This window comes from Amphibalanus amphitrite, unplaced genomic scaffold (genome assembly GCF_019059575.1).
Source record: "Amphibalanus amphitrite isolate SeventyFive unplaced genomic scaffold, NRLGWU_Aamphi_draft 000235F_arrow, whole genome shotgun sequence".
Classification (NCBI taxonomy): domain Eukaryota; kingdom Metazoa; phylum Arthropoda; class Thecostraca; order Balanomorpha; family Balanidae; genus Amphibalanus; species Amphibalanus amphitrite.
Window position 1 is genome coordinate 576,713 of NW_024881730.1, and position 18,108 is coordinate 594,820.

General features: G+C 57.4%; 3 protein-coding genes across 3 annotated transcripts; all 3 read left to right on the forward strand.

The window, feature by feature from the left end:
- Positions 1-631: 631 nt before the first annotated feature.
- On the forward strand, positions 632-8,410 carry LOC122385943 (nucleolar protein dao-5-like). The gene is made up of 4 exons (XM_043374650.1): positions 632-807; positions 4,920-6,912; positions 7,255-8,322; positions 8,391-8,410. Exons 2-4 carry the CDS (start codon positions 4,923-4,925, stop codon positions 8,408-8,410), a joined length of 3,078 nt encoding a protein of 1,025 aa, XP_043230585.1. The 5' UTR covers positions 632-807; positions 4,920-4,922.
- A 48-nt stretch (positions 8,411-8,458) lies between these two features.
- On the forward strand, positions 8,459-11,066 carry LOC122385953. The gene is made up of 2 exons (XM_043374678.1): positions 8,459-8,701; positions 8,753-11,066. The coding sequence occupies exons 1-2, from the start codon at positions 8,478-8,480 to the stop codon at positions 10,011-10,013; spliced, it is 1,485 nt and encodes a 494-aa protein (XP_043230613.1). The 5' UTR covers positions 8,459-8,477; the 3' UTR covers positions 10,014-11,066.
- A 1,254-nt stretch (positions 11,067-12,320) lies between these two features.
- LOC122385944 (leucine-rich repeat-containing protein 49-like) lies at positions 12,321-17,794 on the forward strand. Its single transcript, XM_043374651.1, has 9 exons — positions 12,321-12,343; positions 13,242-13,409; positions 13,690-13,947; positions 14,215-14,608; positions 14,739-14,870; positions 16,076-16,131; positions 16,315-16,757; positions 17,187-17,302; positions 17,594-17,794. The coding sequence occupies exons 1-9, from the start codon at positions 12,321-12,323 to the stop codon at positions 17,792-17,794; spliced, it is 1,791 nt and encodes a 596-aa protein (XP_043230586.1).
- The last annotated feature ends 314 nt before the right edge of the window (positions 17,795-18,108 follow it).

Genomic DNA, 18,108 nt, shown 5'->3' on the forward strand with positions numbered 1-18,108 from the left:
CCATTATTTTGGCGATCAGACGAAGCCTTGGGGCACTTTTGACGCGCCCCGTCCTTTAAGGGACGATTAAGGGATGAGGGATAGGAGCCACAGGTCTGGAACCTTCGACTGAGGTTAGATATTGACCCGAGGAATCGATTGCGACCATTATTTTGGCGATCAGACGAAGCCTTGGGGCACTTTTGACGCGCCCCGTCCTTTAAGGGACGATTAAGGGATGAAGGAAGGGAGCTAGGGCAAAATAAATGTCATATTCGTGTTCCCCGTCCCGCAATTGACCTAATGGCACTTTATGAAGCGATTCTGAATCCGACGCTGTATTCGTTGCTGTTGCTGACGCTAGCTTCACGGACATTAAAGTTTTTGAGGAGCTCAGGAATTTGGACCAAGCGTTTTACTGCAAATGACGTAATTATTTATAACCTTACTTTTATTGCATCGATTTCTTTGAGTTGTACCACAACACCCCAATAATTATAATAAATAATAAATTTTAAATGAAAAACTATCCATATTTGGTATATAAAACAAACAAAATTAAATTGACACAATTTTTGAAAATGTCCAATCGTCTGAAACCATGCGGAGGCAATCGCGACTTATTTGGGTTATTGATCACTACAAACAAAATTCGAATTTCATTTCAATTTGATTTTGGTTTGGATTCCAATTCGGTTTGAATTTCGAGCGCGTGTTTCTCGTGGTAGTTTTGCAGTTTTGTGCATTTTCTTATGTGCAATTAGTGCCCTGATGTGCAAGATGGTGGATAAATGGAACAATGAAGTGAATGTAATTCAAATTGCTTAGGTGGGTATGTTGATGTTTGCACTTTGCACCATTTCAATTTGTTAACTGTTGGCAAAGAAATAAAAACAACTCAAAATAAGCAAGAAATGGAGCGGACTCATAGCTAAATTGGACCCATCTTATTTATCCCTGTGAAATGCTAATATGTGTCAAGATTGTGTTTGATCATTAATCGTTAGTCTTAAAGCAGGTGTCACACTTCAACTTGTTTTTTGCAACCAAGGAGAGGTGCTATAGGTACACAGAGATGCTTTCTTATCAAACCAACCCAAACCTAACCGAGCCTGATGGTTTATCTAGCCTTGACCTGACCTAACCTTACCTACCACCTACAAAACCTGCCACCTAGGTACCACCTAAAACTTAAACCTACCAGCCAACATCTAAAACCTACAATCCAACCTAAAGTGCCTCTCCTTGGTTGCAAAAACAAGTGTGATGCCTGTTTAACTTATACCCATTAATCAATATAATTCAGTAGGTACATTCTTACTAATGACAATTACTGATGTCTGGCAATGTAGTGAGGTAGGTACAGCCCACCGCTAAAGTAATGTAGGGTTTTACCAATCTCAATGGTTGGCTTTGACTGGCGATTGTTTAATGCGGAGTGATCGAAAAGAAGATGTCAATAGCTAAAGTTGCAGCTGCAAGGGTGACGATACATATAAGCTACATTCAAAGTTTCATTGTAGTCTGGCTAATCGTTCCTAAGCTTCAGAAGCAGAACATACCCATGACTGAAACCCCACATTACTTCTGCTGTGGACTGTACTTACCTACCCAGGCAACTACCTATTTAAACTACCTAACTACCTACCTATTTTAATCTCTTGGAAGTTTAGCTTTTGGGCACAATCATTCAAGAGCAGCTGATTCTAAGAACTCACTTGCTGGCTGTTGTCTCTTGATGTTCACCTTGGTTAAATATTGCACAAATAACCTTTTTCATAATTTGATCAAGTATTAATTTGCCCTTCATCAATAAACTAATTTCTTGATTATTGCATTTAAATTTTAAGTGATAATCCTTAACAATGGTAGACAAGACAATTTACATTACAACATAGGTACTTTCTCATCCTGCATCTTATCTAAGAGGAATTAGTTCAATCTGGCTTCCCAATAAGGACAGTGAAGTCGGTAATTTTAGGCAGCAAACTCACTCTTTATTCACAATAGTATGGTGTAGGAAGCCCTCTGGTCTACTGAATATTTAGATTCTGAATTGAAATATTAAGTATTCTAGTTTATATATTGCATGATTAAATTTGAATTCCTTGAACTGTGTCCCCAGTAAACATGCCGACGTCGGCCCGACGTCGGCCGACGTCGGGGTGACGTCGGCATCTCGGCATCGGCATGCCGACGTCGGCCCAATGTCGGTCCAACCTCGGCACGACGTCGGCTGGATGTCGGGTATGCCCGCATGTTCCGACGTCCAGCCGAGGTCCAGCCGACGTCGGGCCGACGTCGGACCGAGATCAATTGCTGAGGTCCAGCCGACGTCGGGGCGACGTCGGACCGACATCGGCCGCTGTTTTGACCGTTAAAATAATATAAAATGCATGTTTCACGTTTCATAAAGAGCTGCTGTATCCAAAATATCCTCAAGAAACTCAAATCTTCCTCTACGCCGCAACCCCCTGATCCGGACTGGACGGGAAACTTCATGCCATTTGGGATTGCCCGTAAGCCGAGCTCGCCCGTAGCGGGGTGCGATGAGTGCTTGGGGGCTGCTCGGCCTATCCTTTGGTCAGGCTCAGCCCCGGCAACTCACCAGGGTCGGGCCCCCGTCCCAGTTCATATAGAAAGGCCAGTCGGCAAGTGTCACTTTGCCAAAGTGCCACTTATCAAAGGGACACTTTGGGAAACGTTGGTGCAGGTGTGTAAGGGTGGCTATCTATAGTACTATTTGAGGTGGGTGCGTCTGTCCGTTACCGAGGTCCCGACTTGGCCGTGCTTTGCGTGGACTACAGGCCAGACCGTTGCACCTAGCGCGGTGAAATTTGCACAACTTATAGATCAAGGATGCGCGACGTGCCTTTGAGGGGTCTCAGCTCGATCGGGTCGATAGGGAGCGCGTGGCGCGTGCTCAAAAAGTGCAAATTCGCGTCATAGACTTTACATGTATAAATCGGCGTGCGAAATCGGGCGAAAACGGCCAAATTTGCCCGACACGGGTCCGGTCCCCGTGCAATATCTTGGTGACCAGGGGTCCGATCGGCACGGGGAAAACAGCATCGTGTAGATAATTGAATGGGCAATGGAATCGTGTGCGATACAGAGGATAGCACGCGCCACGTGCACCGGGGAGGGCACTTTTGTTGAATAATTGCGGTTTTTGGCGGATTTTGGAATTTATATTATTTTCAGGTGACCGTCAGACGGAGCGAGCCGAAAGAACGCCTATTAGCAATAAAAATGTACCGCCTCACATGGAAAAATTGTGAAAAGCTGATTGATCCAATTCAAGGTGGTACAAATCTTGGGAGAAAATTGTGTTTGTCAATGATGTGCCACTTTATTAATTACACGCGTTTTGCTGCATAACCTGATACCTTTGGCATTTGAATATGGTACCATTGGATAGAGCATTTAATTCTGTCCAATATTCACTCTTCATTTTTGCATGATGAGCAGCAGTATTCTTAAAGATGTAAATGTTCCAAACCATTACATTGTCATTTTTAGCGAAATTCATCGATGGCCATCAAAAGACTTCACGCCAGTTTTCGAATCATTCTAAAGTAGAACGCATGATAATACGACACGGGCACCTCGATGCGATGTATCTTTTTTGGTTTTATTACAGAATGCTTGGCCGTCAAAAAGCAATCGAACGAAATGGATACCAACCAAATCGACACAGACCAACCCAATACCCACGGGTCAAAACTAACCCTTCTTCGCGTTGCGGAGCACGCGGGTAACCCTAGTATGAATCCATTTGTGGGGTCGCCCTTTCCAATAAGTGTCACGTAACAGCAATGGGACTCTATATGAACTGGACCCAGGGTGCTCGCCAAGAAGACCAATGTCTCTATCCGATCATCCTTCCGGCTCTGAAATGGTCTTGTCAGACCGAAAGGGCATAACCCAACAAAACAAACTAAGTCCACTATCTGGCTGTGGGTGTAGTGGTTAGCGCACTAACCTCGCGTTCAAATGACACGGGGTTCGAATCCCATCGCCAGCTGATGATTTTGGCGCGTTGTCCCAGTAAACATGCCGACGTCGGCGACTGGGGGGCTCGAATCCCGCCGCCGGTCTTATATTTTTGGCGCGCTGTCCCAATAAACATGCCGACGTCGGCCCCGTCGGTCCAACGACAAACGATCTCGTCAACCTCGGCAGACGACCTCGGCCCGACGCCCCGACGTCGGCTGGACGTCGGTACATGCGGGCGTACCCGACGTCCAGCCGATGTCGGGCCGAGGTTGAACCGACTTCGGGCCGACATCGGCATGTTTACTGGGTCCTTTACCATGCATAATATAAATGAAATAACTGAAAAATGTCACATTTATTAAGGTCACTGTCAGTGCTTTCCATTGTTCTTTAACTGAAATTTTTTCATGAATCATGATGAGGTATCACTTGTCAGACATGTTTAAGTATTGAAAATGACCTTGGTAGCCCACTGCCAAGCCAAGTGGACCTTTTTTGTCTTATGCTTTTTATCTTTTTATGTAGAAGGGCCCAAGTAAAAGCATTAAAAGCAGTTCCTGCCATTTTGTGTTAGACATGGATTACTGCTAGGTATGGTGCCATTTGAGAAGGCAAAACTAAAAAGTGGACAGAATTAGATCAAGAACTGTCTTGAAATCGAAAATTGATTTCCCTCAACCAATATATACACTGAACAAATATATTTTCAACTCAGAAGTCTATTGTATTTAATTTTTACCTCTGTGGTGTGTGCCAAAAAATGTTTTATCAATGTATTGTTATCACCCCATACCATACTAACCAAATTACTGACCTGAAGTTCCCAAAAAGACATAGGAAAAGGCATTGGGGTTCTTTAGGTTGTGGGGTGAACTGGCTGATGTTTTGAAAGGGAAATGGTTTAGTTACACTCTACTCCAATGTCCTGTTCATGTTGGCAGGTGATGGACGGCGCGGACGGCGGGCCGCCTGCCGCTCCGTCTCTCGGAGACGGGCTGTCCAAGGCGGCCGAGCTGACCGCAGATGTCAACCAGAACGTGGTGGGCGAGCTGCGGCGGCTCCAGCTGGCGTTCTGCCGCCTGGCGCCGCGGCCCGGCGTGGAGGCCTTCTACCGGGACGGACTGGACTGCGACTTCTGGGCAGAGGAGCCGGCTCCGCCAGTTTCCGCCGACTCGAGTCCGTCTGCTCCGCCAGTTCCCGCCGACTCGAGTCCGTCTGCTCCGCCAGTTCCCGCCGACTCGAGTCCGTCTGCTCCGCCAGTTCCCGCCGACTCGAGTCCGTCTGCTCCGCCAGTTCCCGCCGACTCGAGTCCGTCTGCTCCGTCAGCTGCAGACGTCTCGAGTCCGTCTGCTCCGCCAGTTCCCGCCGACTCGAGTCCGTCTGTTCCGTCAGCTGCAGACGTCTCGAGTCCGTCTGCCCTGCCAGTTGCAGACGTCTCGAGTCCGGCTGTCCCGCCAGCTGACTCCGCCTACCCGGGTGAGCCGGCGCCGCGACAGCTGCCAGGCCAGAGCCGTCCCCCGGGCAGCAGCTCTAGTCCCGCCCGAGACACCGCCCGGCAGCCGGGCGATGGCTCGGGTGGGACGGCGGCGGCGCCGGACGCCGCTGACCTCACCGGGGACTGGCCGGCGGCACCGGCCGGTCCCAGTGAGGTGGTGGCCTCCGCCTCCGCGGGGCGTGCTGCAGCTGTCAGCGGCGGCGGCGCGGCGGCTGTGGCTGAAGCCGACACTCAGGGCGAGCCGTACTGGGGACGACATTACCGTCTGATCGCCGTGGAGCGCTGCGACCGGACGACGGACGACGACGATGATGACATAGAGGTGCTGTACGTGCGCAGTCCGCGCGAGCCGCTGCGGACTCCGAAGCCGGAGCCGGGCCTGTCGCTGGCGGTGGGCGCCATGGCGCCGCCGGACGCCGAGGGACGACGGCCGGGCGAGCTGACGCCGGAGCCAGGCACGCGGCGCGCCGTGGGCTGGGCCGGCGACAGCGACGGAGAGGTCCTCGACCTGAGTCCCGGCTCCTCGATCGACCGACTGAGCCTGCCGGAGCTCCGCACACCGGGCAACCATCTACAGCTGAAAGGCGACCCAGAGACCAAAGAAGCCGCTGCGAATGTGGCTGACTCAGGACAGGAAACCCGATCTCAACCGGCCACTTCTACCGCAGGCGAGTGGCATGATGGCCAGATCTCACAATCGGAAGATGGAGTGGCCAGCATTCATATCTGTGATCCGTTACCTCAGGAGGTCACCTTTAACCCCCTAAGCCTGGGGGTCGGTGACCAATCTCCGATTGAGGAGGGAGAAATCACTGATATCGCCTCCGATGGTGACTGCAGAACCACTGAGCCGACTTCCTCAGTCGGCAAGAAGCCCGCCGTCAAGACCATGGATGGAGACGACAGCAGTCAAGAGTCCATTCTGACAGGCGGGGCTTTGTCTTCTATCGACGAGCATGCCTTTGAGTATCTGCTCGGCAGTCAGGATTCGGACTCAAGCAGCCAAATGGCGTGCGCTAGCCAGTTGGATTTGTTGAAGGAGAGCTCCCAGTCAGGCAATGACTCGTCTGCGGGGTCGGCGGTCTGTGGCGCCGCCGTACCCGACTCTGCCTCGTCCTACCGCAGGGGCAGGGGCCGCAACAAGGGTATGCGGGGCCGCAACAAGGGTATGCGGGGCCGCGGCGGCGCTGGCCGCGGCGGCGCCAGTCGCGTTCCGCCCTCTCCTCTGGCCTCCTCTGACCAGTCGAGCCCCGGCTGCCGCAGAGGCCGACCCAGGAAGGCGGCCGCCACGCCTCTTGTCGAGAGGGTGATCAGTGGCGACCAGGAGGCGCCCGTGGTGCCGACCATCGCCGAGCGGTTGTTCCTGCGTAAGCGCACGCAGAAGGAGCGTCGCTCTCCGTCCCAGGAGCTGCCGGCGGGCTCGGCGGGGCGGCCGGCCAGTCCGGCGGGGCGGCCGGCCAGCCCGGCGGGGCGGTCGGCCAGTCCGGCGGGGCGGTCGGCCAGTCCGGCGGGGCGGCCGGCCGGTCCGGCGGGGCGGTCGGCCAGTCCGGCGGGGCGGCCGGCCAGCCCGGCACCGTCCGCGGCCGTGACGCCGTGCCGGGTGAAGGTCGAGATGCTCACACGAGACTCGGCCAAAAAGCTGTGTCGCCAACATGGTCTCAAGGTTGGTAAATCCGTAAAAAGGTGCCTAAAGCTACGCAAGATGATAAGTCGTGCTAAAGACCGTGTAAAGTCGCTGATGACGTCGAAGTTGACCCACTCGGAGCCCGGTGTCGCGGCAGATGGAGGGGAGCCTCCTGGTGAGAAAGCAGGTACATCCGAGAGCAAGACAAAGGTACCGGAAAACAAGACAAATGATTCCGAGCCAACAGTCAAGACACCTGAAGGAAAAGCAAAGGCGTTGAAAGATGAACTATTGCTGAAAGGTGAAAAACTGTTGGCCGAAATTAAGGTGACACCTGACGACGAGACTGACGCGTTGGAAGGAAAGACAAAGACGACAAAAGAGAAAAAGATTATTAGAGATACGAGAAAAACGTCAGATGGAAAAATAATATCGACTAAGAAGTTCGAGACGGAACAGAACATCTCTGTCCACAATGGCGATGGCGACGCCAAAATGAAGCCGCCAGGAGTCACTTCAACCCAAAAAGGTGACAAGGGCAAGGGGCAGAGCTCTGCTGCTGCCAAAGTGGAGCGTTCTTCATCATCCACCGCACTGAAACCTTCGTTCGGTGAGCAGCTTGCAGCGGCTGACCAGAGCGCAGATTCACGATCGAACAAAGCCACTAGAAAACGGATCGAGGCTCCGTCCCCTGAGGCCTCTGCGGCCTCCAAGCGGACCAAAGCAACGTCGCCAAAACTCCTCTCGAAGTCATCAAAATCTTCCAAACTGACGGATCATCTGAAGATCAGACCGCTGGACAAGAAGGATGGTGTACGGAATCTGAGGATCTCAATGTCGCGGTCGGGCAGGGACGGTCGGCAGGTGAAGCTGGCGGGAGGACGCGGCGGCAGCTCCAGGGAGCTGTCCGAGCTCTGTGACGACGAGCTGAGCGACGCTTCCACCACCGGAACCCCCAGCGCCGACGAGGCCGACAAGTCCACCGACATGATGTCCATCCTCAAACGGCTGACGGCGCGCACACTGCGCGGCGACTTCAAAATCCCCAAACGCCGTCTGGCGGACAAGCCCGCGGAGCCGGAACGACCGGCGTTTGAAAACTTCACCATCACTGTACCGGACAGCGGCGGCGGCGCCAGCTCTGAGGATTCGGCGGCGGCCGATCAACGTCCGCGCCAGCCGAGTCCGGCTCCGGCGGCGACCTCTGACGGGCCGGAGACCGACAGTCAGCCTCTGCTGCCTCCGCCGCCGCCTCCCCCACCCCTACCGGAGCTGCCGCCGTCGTTACCGGAGCTGCCGCCGCCTCCGCCTGAGCTGCCGGACTTGCCTCCTCCGCCGCCACCGGAAGAGCCAGTTCCGCCGCCGCCTCCACCACCGGAAATGCCACTTCCGCCGCCGCCGCCGCCTCTGATGCTGCCGCTGCCGCCACCGGTATTGCTGCATGAGTTGCCGCTGCGGCGACCGGTCGGAGAGGGCTGCAGCGACACGACAGTGCCCGTTTGGGAGCCGTGGCAAGACCCGCCCCCAGACCCGTGGCCAGTGACCGGGGCCGAGGCGTGTGTGTCGAGCACACGGTATCCTTCATCGACAGCCACGTCAGTGGGGTACTCAGGGACGTCAGCGCCGTACCCCGCGGCGTCAGCCACGTCAGTGGGTTACTCTGGGGCGTCAGCCACGTCAGTAGGGTACTCAGGGACGTCAGCGCCGTACCCCGCGGCGTCAGCCACGTCAGTGGGTTACTCTGGGGCGTCAGCCACGTCAATGGGGTACTCTGCGACTTCAGTCACCTCTATGAGACCGCCGGCGGCCGCCGCTCCTGCCAGCGACCGTCCGAATGCGACCATGGCGAGCCGTCTGGGACACCCGGCCGGGCCACCCAGCGGTCGACTCGACCACGGGTCGCGCGCCGGCACACCGGCAGTCTGGCTCCGAGAGCCGCAGGAGGCGGCGGCGGCCGCGTCCGGTCCCGAGAACGGCGCGCCGTCCACGAGCTCCCACGGCTCCGAGGAGCAGGACGAGCTCGTGGTGCTGGATGATGACGGGGAGGGCATTCCTGCAGAGCTGGAGGTGCTCAACTGCAGCGGCCTCGGCGAGGTGGTGCTCATCCCCGAGGACGTGGAGCCGCCCCCGCCGGCCGAGCGGCCCGCCTACGAGTTCCGCGAGTTTGTCAGCGACGACCCGGCCGAAAATGCCGACAACGGCGCCGCCGAGTGGGAGGTGATGCGCCGACTCTGCACGGACAGCGACCGGTACAAGTTCGTCCGGCAGCGCTGGCGCAACACCGAGATCCCCGACCCGCACCGGTGCCTGACGTACCACGGCTACCGGCGCCTGCTGGTGCGAGCCAACTTGCTGCGCATGGGTCTGGCGGGCGGCCGGTCCCGGGACCCGAGCCAGGCGCACCGTGGCCGCGGCCTGAAGCGCACCCTCTCCTCGACCAGCATCGACAGTCGGCCGGCCGGGAAGCGGCAGCGGCTGGCGGCCGGCTGTGCATTCGTAGCCGACTGGCTGCTGGAGCAGGGCCGCACGCTGCGCACGGCCGGCCGCGTGGTGCCCTCCCTGCAGGTGGCGCGCCGGCGCATGGAGCAGGAGGCGCTCCGGTTCTGCCGGCAGCTGGCCTTCAACATGCAGCTGACGCCGTCACAGCGCCAGTGGGAGATGGACATGCTGCACGAGCGGCAGCGGCGCGAGCTGCAGCTCGAGTTCGGGCCGCGCACGCGCCGCGCCGCCCACCGGCTCAACGCCGCTAAGGCCGAGACGGAGACGTTCTTCCGGTTCTACACGGGCCTGAACAACACGGACGCGGAGAACGCCTCGTGGCTGACGGAGCCGCAGCGCCGCGAGGTGCAGGAATTCGAGGAGTTTCTCGTCGGCCAGGACCGCGTGTACGGCGAGTGTCTCGACGAGGACTTTTGATATCGAGTCCGCTACTTTGTGTTCATATACTCGGCAGCTCCAGTGCCTGTGCTAATGAGGACGACATTCGTACTAGTCTTGCGAAAATGACAGGGAAAGTGGCCTTAAAACAAAGGAATGCGAGCTTGGTAAAGAATTGCTTACTTCTGTTGCAGCATGAATTGCAGTACGTTCGGTATTTTTTTCTCAGGTTAAGTGTAATGTACCAAACTAGGAGTGTACGAGTATGTGTACTGTAAGACAATGCACAAGCCAGTTCATCTATCATATGTATTTGAAATGCAGTTGCATTGCAGAGTGATTGCGCTGCTCAGTTGGCATTTGCCTCTGTATCCACATCCAGCGCAGCCTCTCACCACTCTCCCCGTAAACATCGGCGGATTGCCAGGACGATACTCACGGCTTATGACTCAGCCGAAGTGCCTGTGTTTGGAGTGTTTACTGGCCATTGTGATCCATGTTTCCATGCGTAACTGACGTCGCCCGATGGTGGAGCGACTGGTCTATGCCATGTTGCGGCGGTGTGCAGCGCTAAAAATGCGGTCGGACGCCAGCCTGACATCGGGCACACAGCGGAACGTGCCTTCTGACCCGCCGCAGGCTGTGTATATAGTGTACCTGTCTACTGAATCATCTAGTGTAACAGTCTACCGAATCGTCTAGCGTACCTGTAACCAAGTGCAAAGAAGCCGGAACCGAGAACGGAGCGGGGCTATTCGAGAGCTTACCGCTGTGATGGGTTAACCACCCGGCTGTGACTGCCGCGCCCCGAGCGGCGGCTGTGTGTGGGACGAGAGGTGCCGCCAGGGAGGGGCGGCGGCGATAGGCCCGCCCTGCCGCGGGGGCTAATGTTACGCGCGGGCGCTCAGCGTCACCGGCTGTCCGCCCGCGGAGCTGTGCGATGTGCACCGACCTGAAAAATGCCCGTCGTATTGAAACCGTGAGTTCCTACTGTACTTATGGCATTCCTAGTGTTGTGCAAAAGCCGCAGCGGTCTGAGGTCTGCGCGTTTGTGAGCCTTTATTATCCCAGCAATACATACATGTTTTCGAAGGCCGTTTTCCGATAACTAGAGCGCGTTTGTTCGGTGTTACGTAGAAACGAATCCAGAACAAAACTGTGGGTCATAAGATTATCGTTCCGTTTCCTGTATTTGTCACGGTCACGGTATCACGCATTACGCGATAATCAACATTCAGTCTCGCTTATCAGCATTTACAAACACCTTTTATCTAGTGTTGCGGTGGGACAAAGACACCGATAGTCTGCCCGGCCCGGGTCAGTCGTCGGTCTGGTCTGACGCCGCTGGTGACACAGGACGTTGAGCTGCGGCCGGTAGGGTCGGCGGTTTTCTCGTTTGGTCTGCGACCGATGTGAAGGTTTGGCTGGTCTGGAAACTGTGTGAAGATACGATTGCTCTGCCGTGGAGAACAGGTGCGGTTGGGACAACCACACTGGGATAGGTTGTCCGGCCTTGGGACATTTGACATGGGACTGACACAGATGGCGTGGATCACTGAATGTAGGGATCACCCGGCCTGCTCTGGGGCCAGTGAGGTTCCCATTCGTCTAGTCCGTCTGAGATTTGTACCCTGGTCTAGTTTTGGTCTGGTCTGGGAACGAAGGGATAGTCGGACCAAGTCTGGGATCGGCGACGGTAACGATCACCTTCTCTGGGACTAGCGGCCGGCGGGGGTACGGCTACTGACCGTCAGATCTAGTGTGAGGCCCGTAGGATTAGAACTCTGGGTAGCCGGGGTCTGGGACTGGTGAGGTAACCCTGATGCCGGTGGCGGGTTTCTTATAGTCTGGGATAGAAAGGGTTACGAGTCGGTTGGTCTGGGATGGGAGCGGTAGGAGTGCGAGTCGTTTGGTCTGGGACTGGTGGGGTTACGACTCGTTTGGTCCGGAGTAGTTACGAGTCGTTTGGTCTCGGATATATGGATTCTGGTTGGTCTCGGATCGGTAGGGTTACGACTTACGGGTCGTCTGGTCTGGTCTGGTATGTAATCGGTAGGGTTACGAGTCGTTTGGTCTGTAGTAATCGCGGTCTGACGGCGGAGGCCGGCGTTAATCGACCAAACTGTGGTCGGCCGACCTCTGCCGGCTCCGACTGTACTGTACGAGAGCCGGCACGGCCGGCCGCCGGCGGGCCTGTTAAATCGATGTGCCGCGCTGTCCGGAAGTGGCCCAGCGCCGCCGGCCGGCCCAGTCAGACGGGCCATGGTGACGGCCGGGACAGGAATGCGGCGGACGGCACCCAGGTCAGTCAGTGGGACAGGAGTGTGTGTGGACGGGTCAGTCAGCATGGCAGGAGCGACTGTGGACGGGTCAGTCGGCGTGACAAGAGCGTGTGTGGACGGGTGACAACTGACAGGTCAGTCAGCGTGACAGGAGCGTGTGTGGACAGCACCCAGGTCAGTCAGCATGACAGGAGCGAGTGTGGACGGGTCAGTCGGCGTGACAAGAGCGTGTGTTGACGGGTCAGTCAGCGTGTCAGGAGCGTGTGTGGACGGGTGACAACTGACAGATCAGTCAGCGTGACAGTAGCGTGTGTGAACGGCACCCATGTCAGTCGGTGGGACAGGAGCGTGTGTGGACGGGTGACAAATGACAGGTCAGTCACTAGTCAGCGTGACAGTAGCGTGTGTGGACACTGGACAGCACCCAGGTCAGTCAGCATGACAGGAGCGAGTGTGGACGGGTCAGTCAGTGGGACAGGAGCGTGTGTGGACGGGTCAGTCGGCGTGACAAGAGCGTGTGTTGACGGGTCAGTCGGCGTGACGGGAGCGTGTGTGGACACTGGACAACTGACAAGTCAGTCAGTGTGACAGGGGCGAGTGTGGACGGGTGACAAATGACAGGTCAGTCAGTGACCAGTGTGCCAGGTATGTCGTGACACAAGAGTGTCGGAAGGTCAGCCGTTGTGACAAGTGTGGACGGGTCAGCTGAGTCATGTAAGTGGGGCCAAAATTGACGGGCGACGAGCTATCTTCATCATACACATCTGTCTTACGACAGGTCAGCGCTGCCCAGAACCCTTTTGAGTATCGGATTTAGGTCCGCACATAGAAACGTTCTTTTCGAACCACTAAAGAACACATTGTACCGTCACACAGAGTCACATATCTACCACGTCGCACAGGCACATGCATGTATGGCATATGCATGGTAGCAGTGTTCACTTTCGTGTTAACCCGGGCACTGGTGCACTGCGTGGCCGGGCAGGCGGGGCGGCGGCGCCCGCGGCCGGCCCATCGCTCTGGTGGGAGCCGTGGACTCCAGCGAGACAGGCTCCTCGTCAGACGCCGCCGGCCAGCGGGGACCCGCTGACCAGCCGGACTCTGCTGCTGCCGCTGCCGAGAAACAGAAACGGATCAAAATCTCCTTCGATGGGTACGTCTGCCATAGCAGCTGAGGGAACCTGAGGGGAGGGACGGGGAGAGACTCGAGAGAGGGAGAGAGAGAGAGAGAGAGAGAGAGAGAGAGAGAGAGAGAGAGAGAGAGAGAGAGAGAGAGAGAGAGAGAGAGAGAGAGAGAGAGAGAGAGAGAGAGAGAGAGAGAGAGAGGGAGGGAGAAGAGAGAAAGCACGCTCACTAATCACTCACTCAACAAAAGTCGATGACGATATTCATGTCCGAGATGCGATGTCAATCAATGATCTCACCTGTAACAGGCTTACTGACCGTACTTCCCCGCTCCTCGGCCGTCCATTTCCCTCTGCGCTGCTCAGCCAGGGCCTATTCGCCTGGCCGGAGTCGGTGGACAAGGCGGTCAACCTGCTCACGCTGCAGAGCAACTTCATCAGCCGGCTGCCGGACGGTCTCTACCTGCCGGCACTGGTGCTGCTCGACCTCTACGATAACCAGCTGGAGAGACTCGGCGGCCTCCGGCACCTCGAGACGCTGCGCGTCCTCGTCGTCGCCAGAAATAGGTGAGTTACGGGCGCACCAGGGAGAGGGGAGGGGGAGCACCAACACACAGCATCGCTCGGTGCCAGCACACTGCACCGGGCGATACCCTAACACACAGCATTGGGCGAGCCGACACTCGTAACTGAAGTCTGAGAACAAACAATGACAATGAAACGACATTTTGCTTTGATTTTGGCCAATTTGTTTGCCAAATTTGAACTAGGAGTTGAGGGACTGCAAATTACTCCTATTTTGCAGCCCCTAAACGTCTCTTCTGTGGCCGGCAGGCTGCGCAAGATCGAGGGTCTGGAGCAGCTGGTGCACCTGGAGATTCTGGACCTTCACAGTAACTACATCACGCGCACCACCGGCCTGGAGACGCTCAGTCGGCTGCGCGTGCTGAACCTGGCCAACAACTGCGTGCGCACGGTGGGCGGCCTGGCCTCTCTGGGCAGCCTGCAGCAGCTGAACCTGCGCGGCAACTCACTGCGCCGGCTGGTCGGCCTCGAGCAGCTGCCGCGACTTGTCAAACTCAACCTGGCGCACAACGACATACGCAGGTCGGTGAAAGAACCGGACAGCAGGCACGTGATACAAAAATACAAGACACAGAAAGACCCCGGGCACCGGATAAAGACAAGGACACACAGACAGACCGACCCGGGGCATGGGAAAATGGCAGTCACCTGACACATGATGCAAACCGACAATGACAATGAACGTATAGTTGGTCACCTGTCTGTCGCACTGTTTGTCACTTGACTGGTGCACCATTTGCTTCTTTTCTGATGTGCTCTTCGTCAGGCCGGAGGACGTCGAGTGTCTGGTGAACTGCCACCAGCTGGAGGAGCTCTCGCTGAACAGCGCACCAGTAGCCGCCCACCCCGGCTACCACCCGCTCCTCTACCGACTGAAGCGGCTCAAACTGCTCGACGGGATGCACGTGAGTGGTGGGATACGGTACCTACGCCAAGTGGTGCCTCCCTGCTCTGATACCAGGCTGCCAACATAAGAGCTCCGCATGTCTGCTGACTTTCCATTCCCATTCTGATCATTGCAATTTCAAGATGAGCGATGCCAAAAACCTGTGGCTCTTCCTACCGTTGCCATTTAGCGGCCCGCTGCCGTGCGGCACAGTCTAGCCACCAGGCGCATACTACTCGTGCCATCTAGCGACCGTAACTGTAACTCGATGTCTTGCGGTACAGTCTAGAGCTTCAGGCGCCTATTACTAACGCCATCTAGCGACCGTGGCTGCAACTCGGTGTTTTGCGGTACAGTCTAACTTCAGGCGTCTATTACTAGTGCCACCTACATAGCTGCGATTTGGTGTTTTGCGGTACAGTCTAACCTCAGGCGCTTCATTAGTGCCATGTAGCGGCCGCAGCGGCAGCCCTGTGCCTTGCGTTGCAGCCTAATTTCCGGCGCCTTCTCTTGGAGTCATCTAGCGAAAGCAGATGTAGCTGTGCGCAGCGGAACTCGGGCGCACAATAAATGGACAAAGACAGGTGTTGCGGTAAAGCTGCGAAAGTATGCAGCGGATGCACTGTGCACACTGTGCAGGTAATATTGCATCTGGAAACAATTGGTGAAGCGCCGAGCACAACGGCATTAGCCATCACGAGCAGGACTCGGCGAGGGAATGGCAGTTGTGAACGTTGCAATGACCGGGGTGTCCCATCTCTAACCAAACAGGTGGAGCGGGGCCCTGAGGAGCCGGCAGTCGGGCCGGCCGGGGCGTCCGAGCCGGCGCCGTCGCTGGCCCGGACCGCCGTCGCTCCGGCCGGCCTACAGCGGAGCAGCACCGAGGGCTCGCTGAGGGGCGGCCGGCGGCCGGCGCGGCCCCGCTCGCTGGACCGGCCGGCCGGCGGCGCGGCGCCGATTGTGGCGCGCGGCCGCTCCCTGTCCGCGGTCCGTCCGAGCACCGAGCGGCCGGCGGCGGTCCGGCGCCCGGCGCGCGCCCGCCGCCCCTCCAGCCGCGCCGTCCGGCCGGCCCGGCTGCCGGACCTGGTGCCGGCCTGTGAGCGGTCCGTGAGCGCCAGCGCCAGCTCCGTCAGCTCGCTGAGCGAGGAGGCGGCAGCGGCGCCAGGCTGCCGCTGCGGCCGGCCGGCGCCGCTCGACTCGGCCGACACGCTGCGCACCGGCGAGACAGAGCTGGAGATCAAAGACGGCTGTCTGATCGTCTCCGGAGACCGGGCACTCAGGTGAGACATACACGAAATTTGACAAATTGGGCATATTATAGTTGGCAACAAGAGTTGGGAGTTTCTCGGTCTCTAATTCACCTATGGTTGGAAACTTTTGACGGGGTTCAGACAGGAGTTATGCCTAGGGTAGTGTCCACTGTCTAGTCTCAAATAACATCAGTGGTTTGCCTCCGTTTTCAGGCTGCTAGCCACCTGGGAGCCGCGGGACGCCGGTCAGGTGCGCTGTCTGGCCTTCAGCCGGCTCGAGTTTGACCAGCTGGCGCCGCTGCTGGTCACGCTGCGGGACCGGTTCCCGCAGGCGGCCGCGCTGCGGCTGGGCGCGGTGCGTCTCAGCACGCTGTCGCAGCTGAACGCCGTCAGCCGGCTGGGTGAGCTGCGTCAGCTGACGGTGGAGCCGGCCGGGAACCCGGTGACGCAGCAGCGCCTGTGGCGGCCGTACGCCGTCTACCGACTGCACCACCGCGGCCTGAGGCGGATCAACGACACGGCCGTCAGCGGCGAGGAGGCGGCCGCGGCCGCCGCTCAGTTCGGACCGCTCGGCCGACTCGCCTTCTGCTGCCTGCCAGAGAGCCGGCTGGTCGAGATCGCCGAGCGGCTCTGGTTCAGCGACGTCAAAACCAAAAGTGAGCAGGGGCAACCACCGGCCTGACAGCCCTGGCCACTCAAACCGTTGCTGATTCAGACCTCGTGTCCAAGTGCTTTTTCAAATAATGGTGCATACTGCTTAGCCTCTTCAATTTGCTCTACACTTCCAGCCTAGCACTCAAATTTGGAGGAAACCCAGCTGAGGACTGTTCTGCTCAACTTGCTCTGCGTAATCCAAGATCCCATGCCCATCATTATCATTCCACATTCCCACCACTGTCTGGTGACTTTCCACATCCCCTCTAGTCCAAAAAGCCTCAGCCCCAGCCATAGTCCCGGGCGCGCCCCACAGTTCACGCCGCACGCCCTCATAGCCGGAGTTCGTACAGCCTCCGCTGTGCATGTCTCCACTGCTCACAATCCCCTACAGCCGTTCGTCGGTGGCCATTGAACCGCTCTGTTGGCAGACGGTGACACCAGGCCGACCGTGGAGCAGGTCCGCAGCCGGCTGGCCGACCCTCGTCTCCAGGGCGTCATGGAGCGGGAGGCGCTGCTCTACAGCCCGCGGCGCACCGCCGGCCCGGTACGTCACAACGAACGGCCATGTCTCATTGCGTGCTATGTTGCATGCAGTACTCCTTCAAAGCAAGCTTTCTGAGCAGCCAGCAGAGTGCAGGACGGATTCCCAATTAGTTTTGTTGGCCTTTTTTTACTTTCTCTCTATGGAGCTGTTCCATTGGAACGCCAGTGGAGCAACGCCCTTCCCCTCCCACCAGCATGTGTGGCAGCGGGTCTCCGGTTCAACTCCTGGCCCAATCGGTCCGCTCTATCACTGCTGCATCACTATGACTTCCCGCCCCCTGTCCGCCGGCAGTGTTCGCCGCTGGAGGCCCCTCTGCGGGAGGCGCAGCGCTCGGTGGCGGCGCTGCGCACCTTCCACGGCCTGCTGCCCAGCCTGCTGCGCGAGCTGAGTGGCTCCGCGCACCAGCGGCGAGCCGGCTCGGCGGCGGCCGGCCACGAGACGCGCGCCCTGCTGGACCAGCTGGCCGCTTCCATCGACGGTCCCAGCTCGTGACGCTGAGCCAATCGGCGGGCCCGCCGTCCCAGCCCTGCCCTCAAACGGAGCGGGCGTTGCGTGCTCCAGCGATAACAGGCCAGCGCCCCGTCCCCTTAGGTGGCTCACGAGACCCGTCACCGGCCCATGCCGTGCTCCACGCCACACGCGCGGCCCTGAGGTGATTGGAAACCAACTGGGTCACTGCGACCGCCCCCTGATGTCATCGAGCGGGAGAGCTGCCGACTCCGCCCGCCGCCAGGCAGAGTTTGGGGTGAGGGGAGAGAGCGAGGGAGGGAAGGACGCCATAGACTGCCATCCAAACCAGCTGTGAT

Coding starts and splice junctions, on each gene's coding strand:
- LOC122385944 (XM_043374651.1), top strand. CDS start 12,321: ATGGCAGGAGCGACTGTGGACGG. Junction 14,871..16,075: donor AACTGCTCGACGGGATGCAC/GTGAGTGGTGGG, acceptor CGCACCGGCGAG/ACAGAGCTGGAGATCAAAGA. Junction 16,758..17,186: donor CAGCGACGTCAAAACCAAAA/GTGAGCAGGGGC, acceptor CTCTGTTGGCAG/ACGGTGACACCAGGCCGACC.
- LOC122385943 (XM_043374650.1), top strand. CDS start 4,923: ATGGACGGCGCGGACGGCGGGCCGCCTGCCGCTCCGTCTCTCGGAGAC. Junction 6,913..7,254: donor CTCGGCGGGGCGGCCGGCCA/GTCCGGCGGGGC, acceptor GTGTCGCGGCAG/ATGGAGGGGAGCCTCCTGGT. Junction 8,323..8,390: donor TGACGGGCCGGAGACCGACA/GTCAGCCTCTGC, acceptor TCGTTACCGGAG/CTGCCGCCGCCTCCGCCTGA.
- LOC122385953 (XM_043374678.1), top strand. CDS start 8,478: ATGCCACTTCCGCCGCCGCCGCCGCCTCTGATGCTGCCGCTGCCGCCA. Junction 8,702..8,752: donor TCGACAGCCACGTCAGTGGG/GTACTCAGGGAC, acceptor CACGTCAGTGGG/TTACTCTGGGGCGTCAGCCA.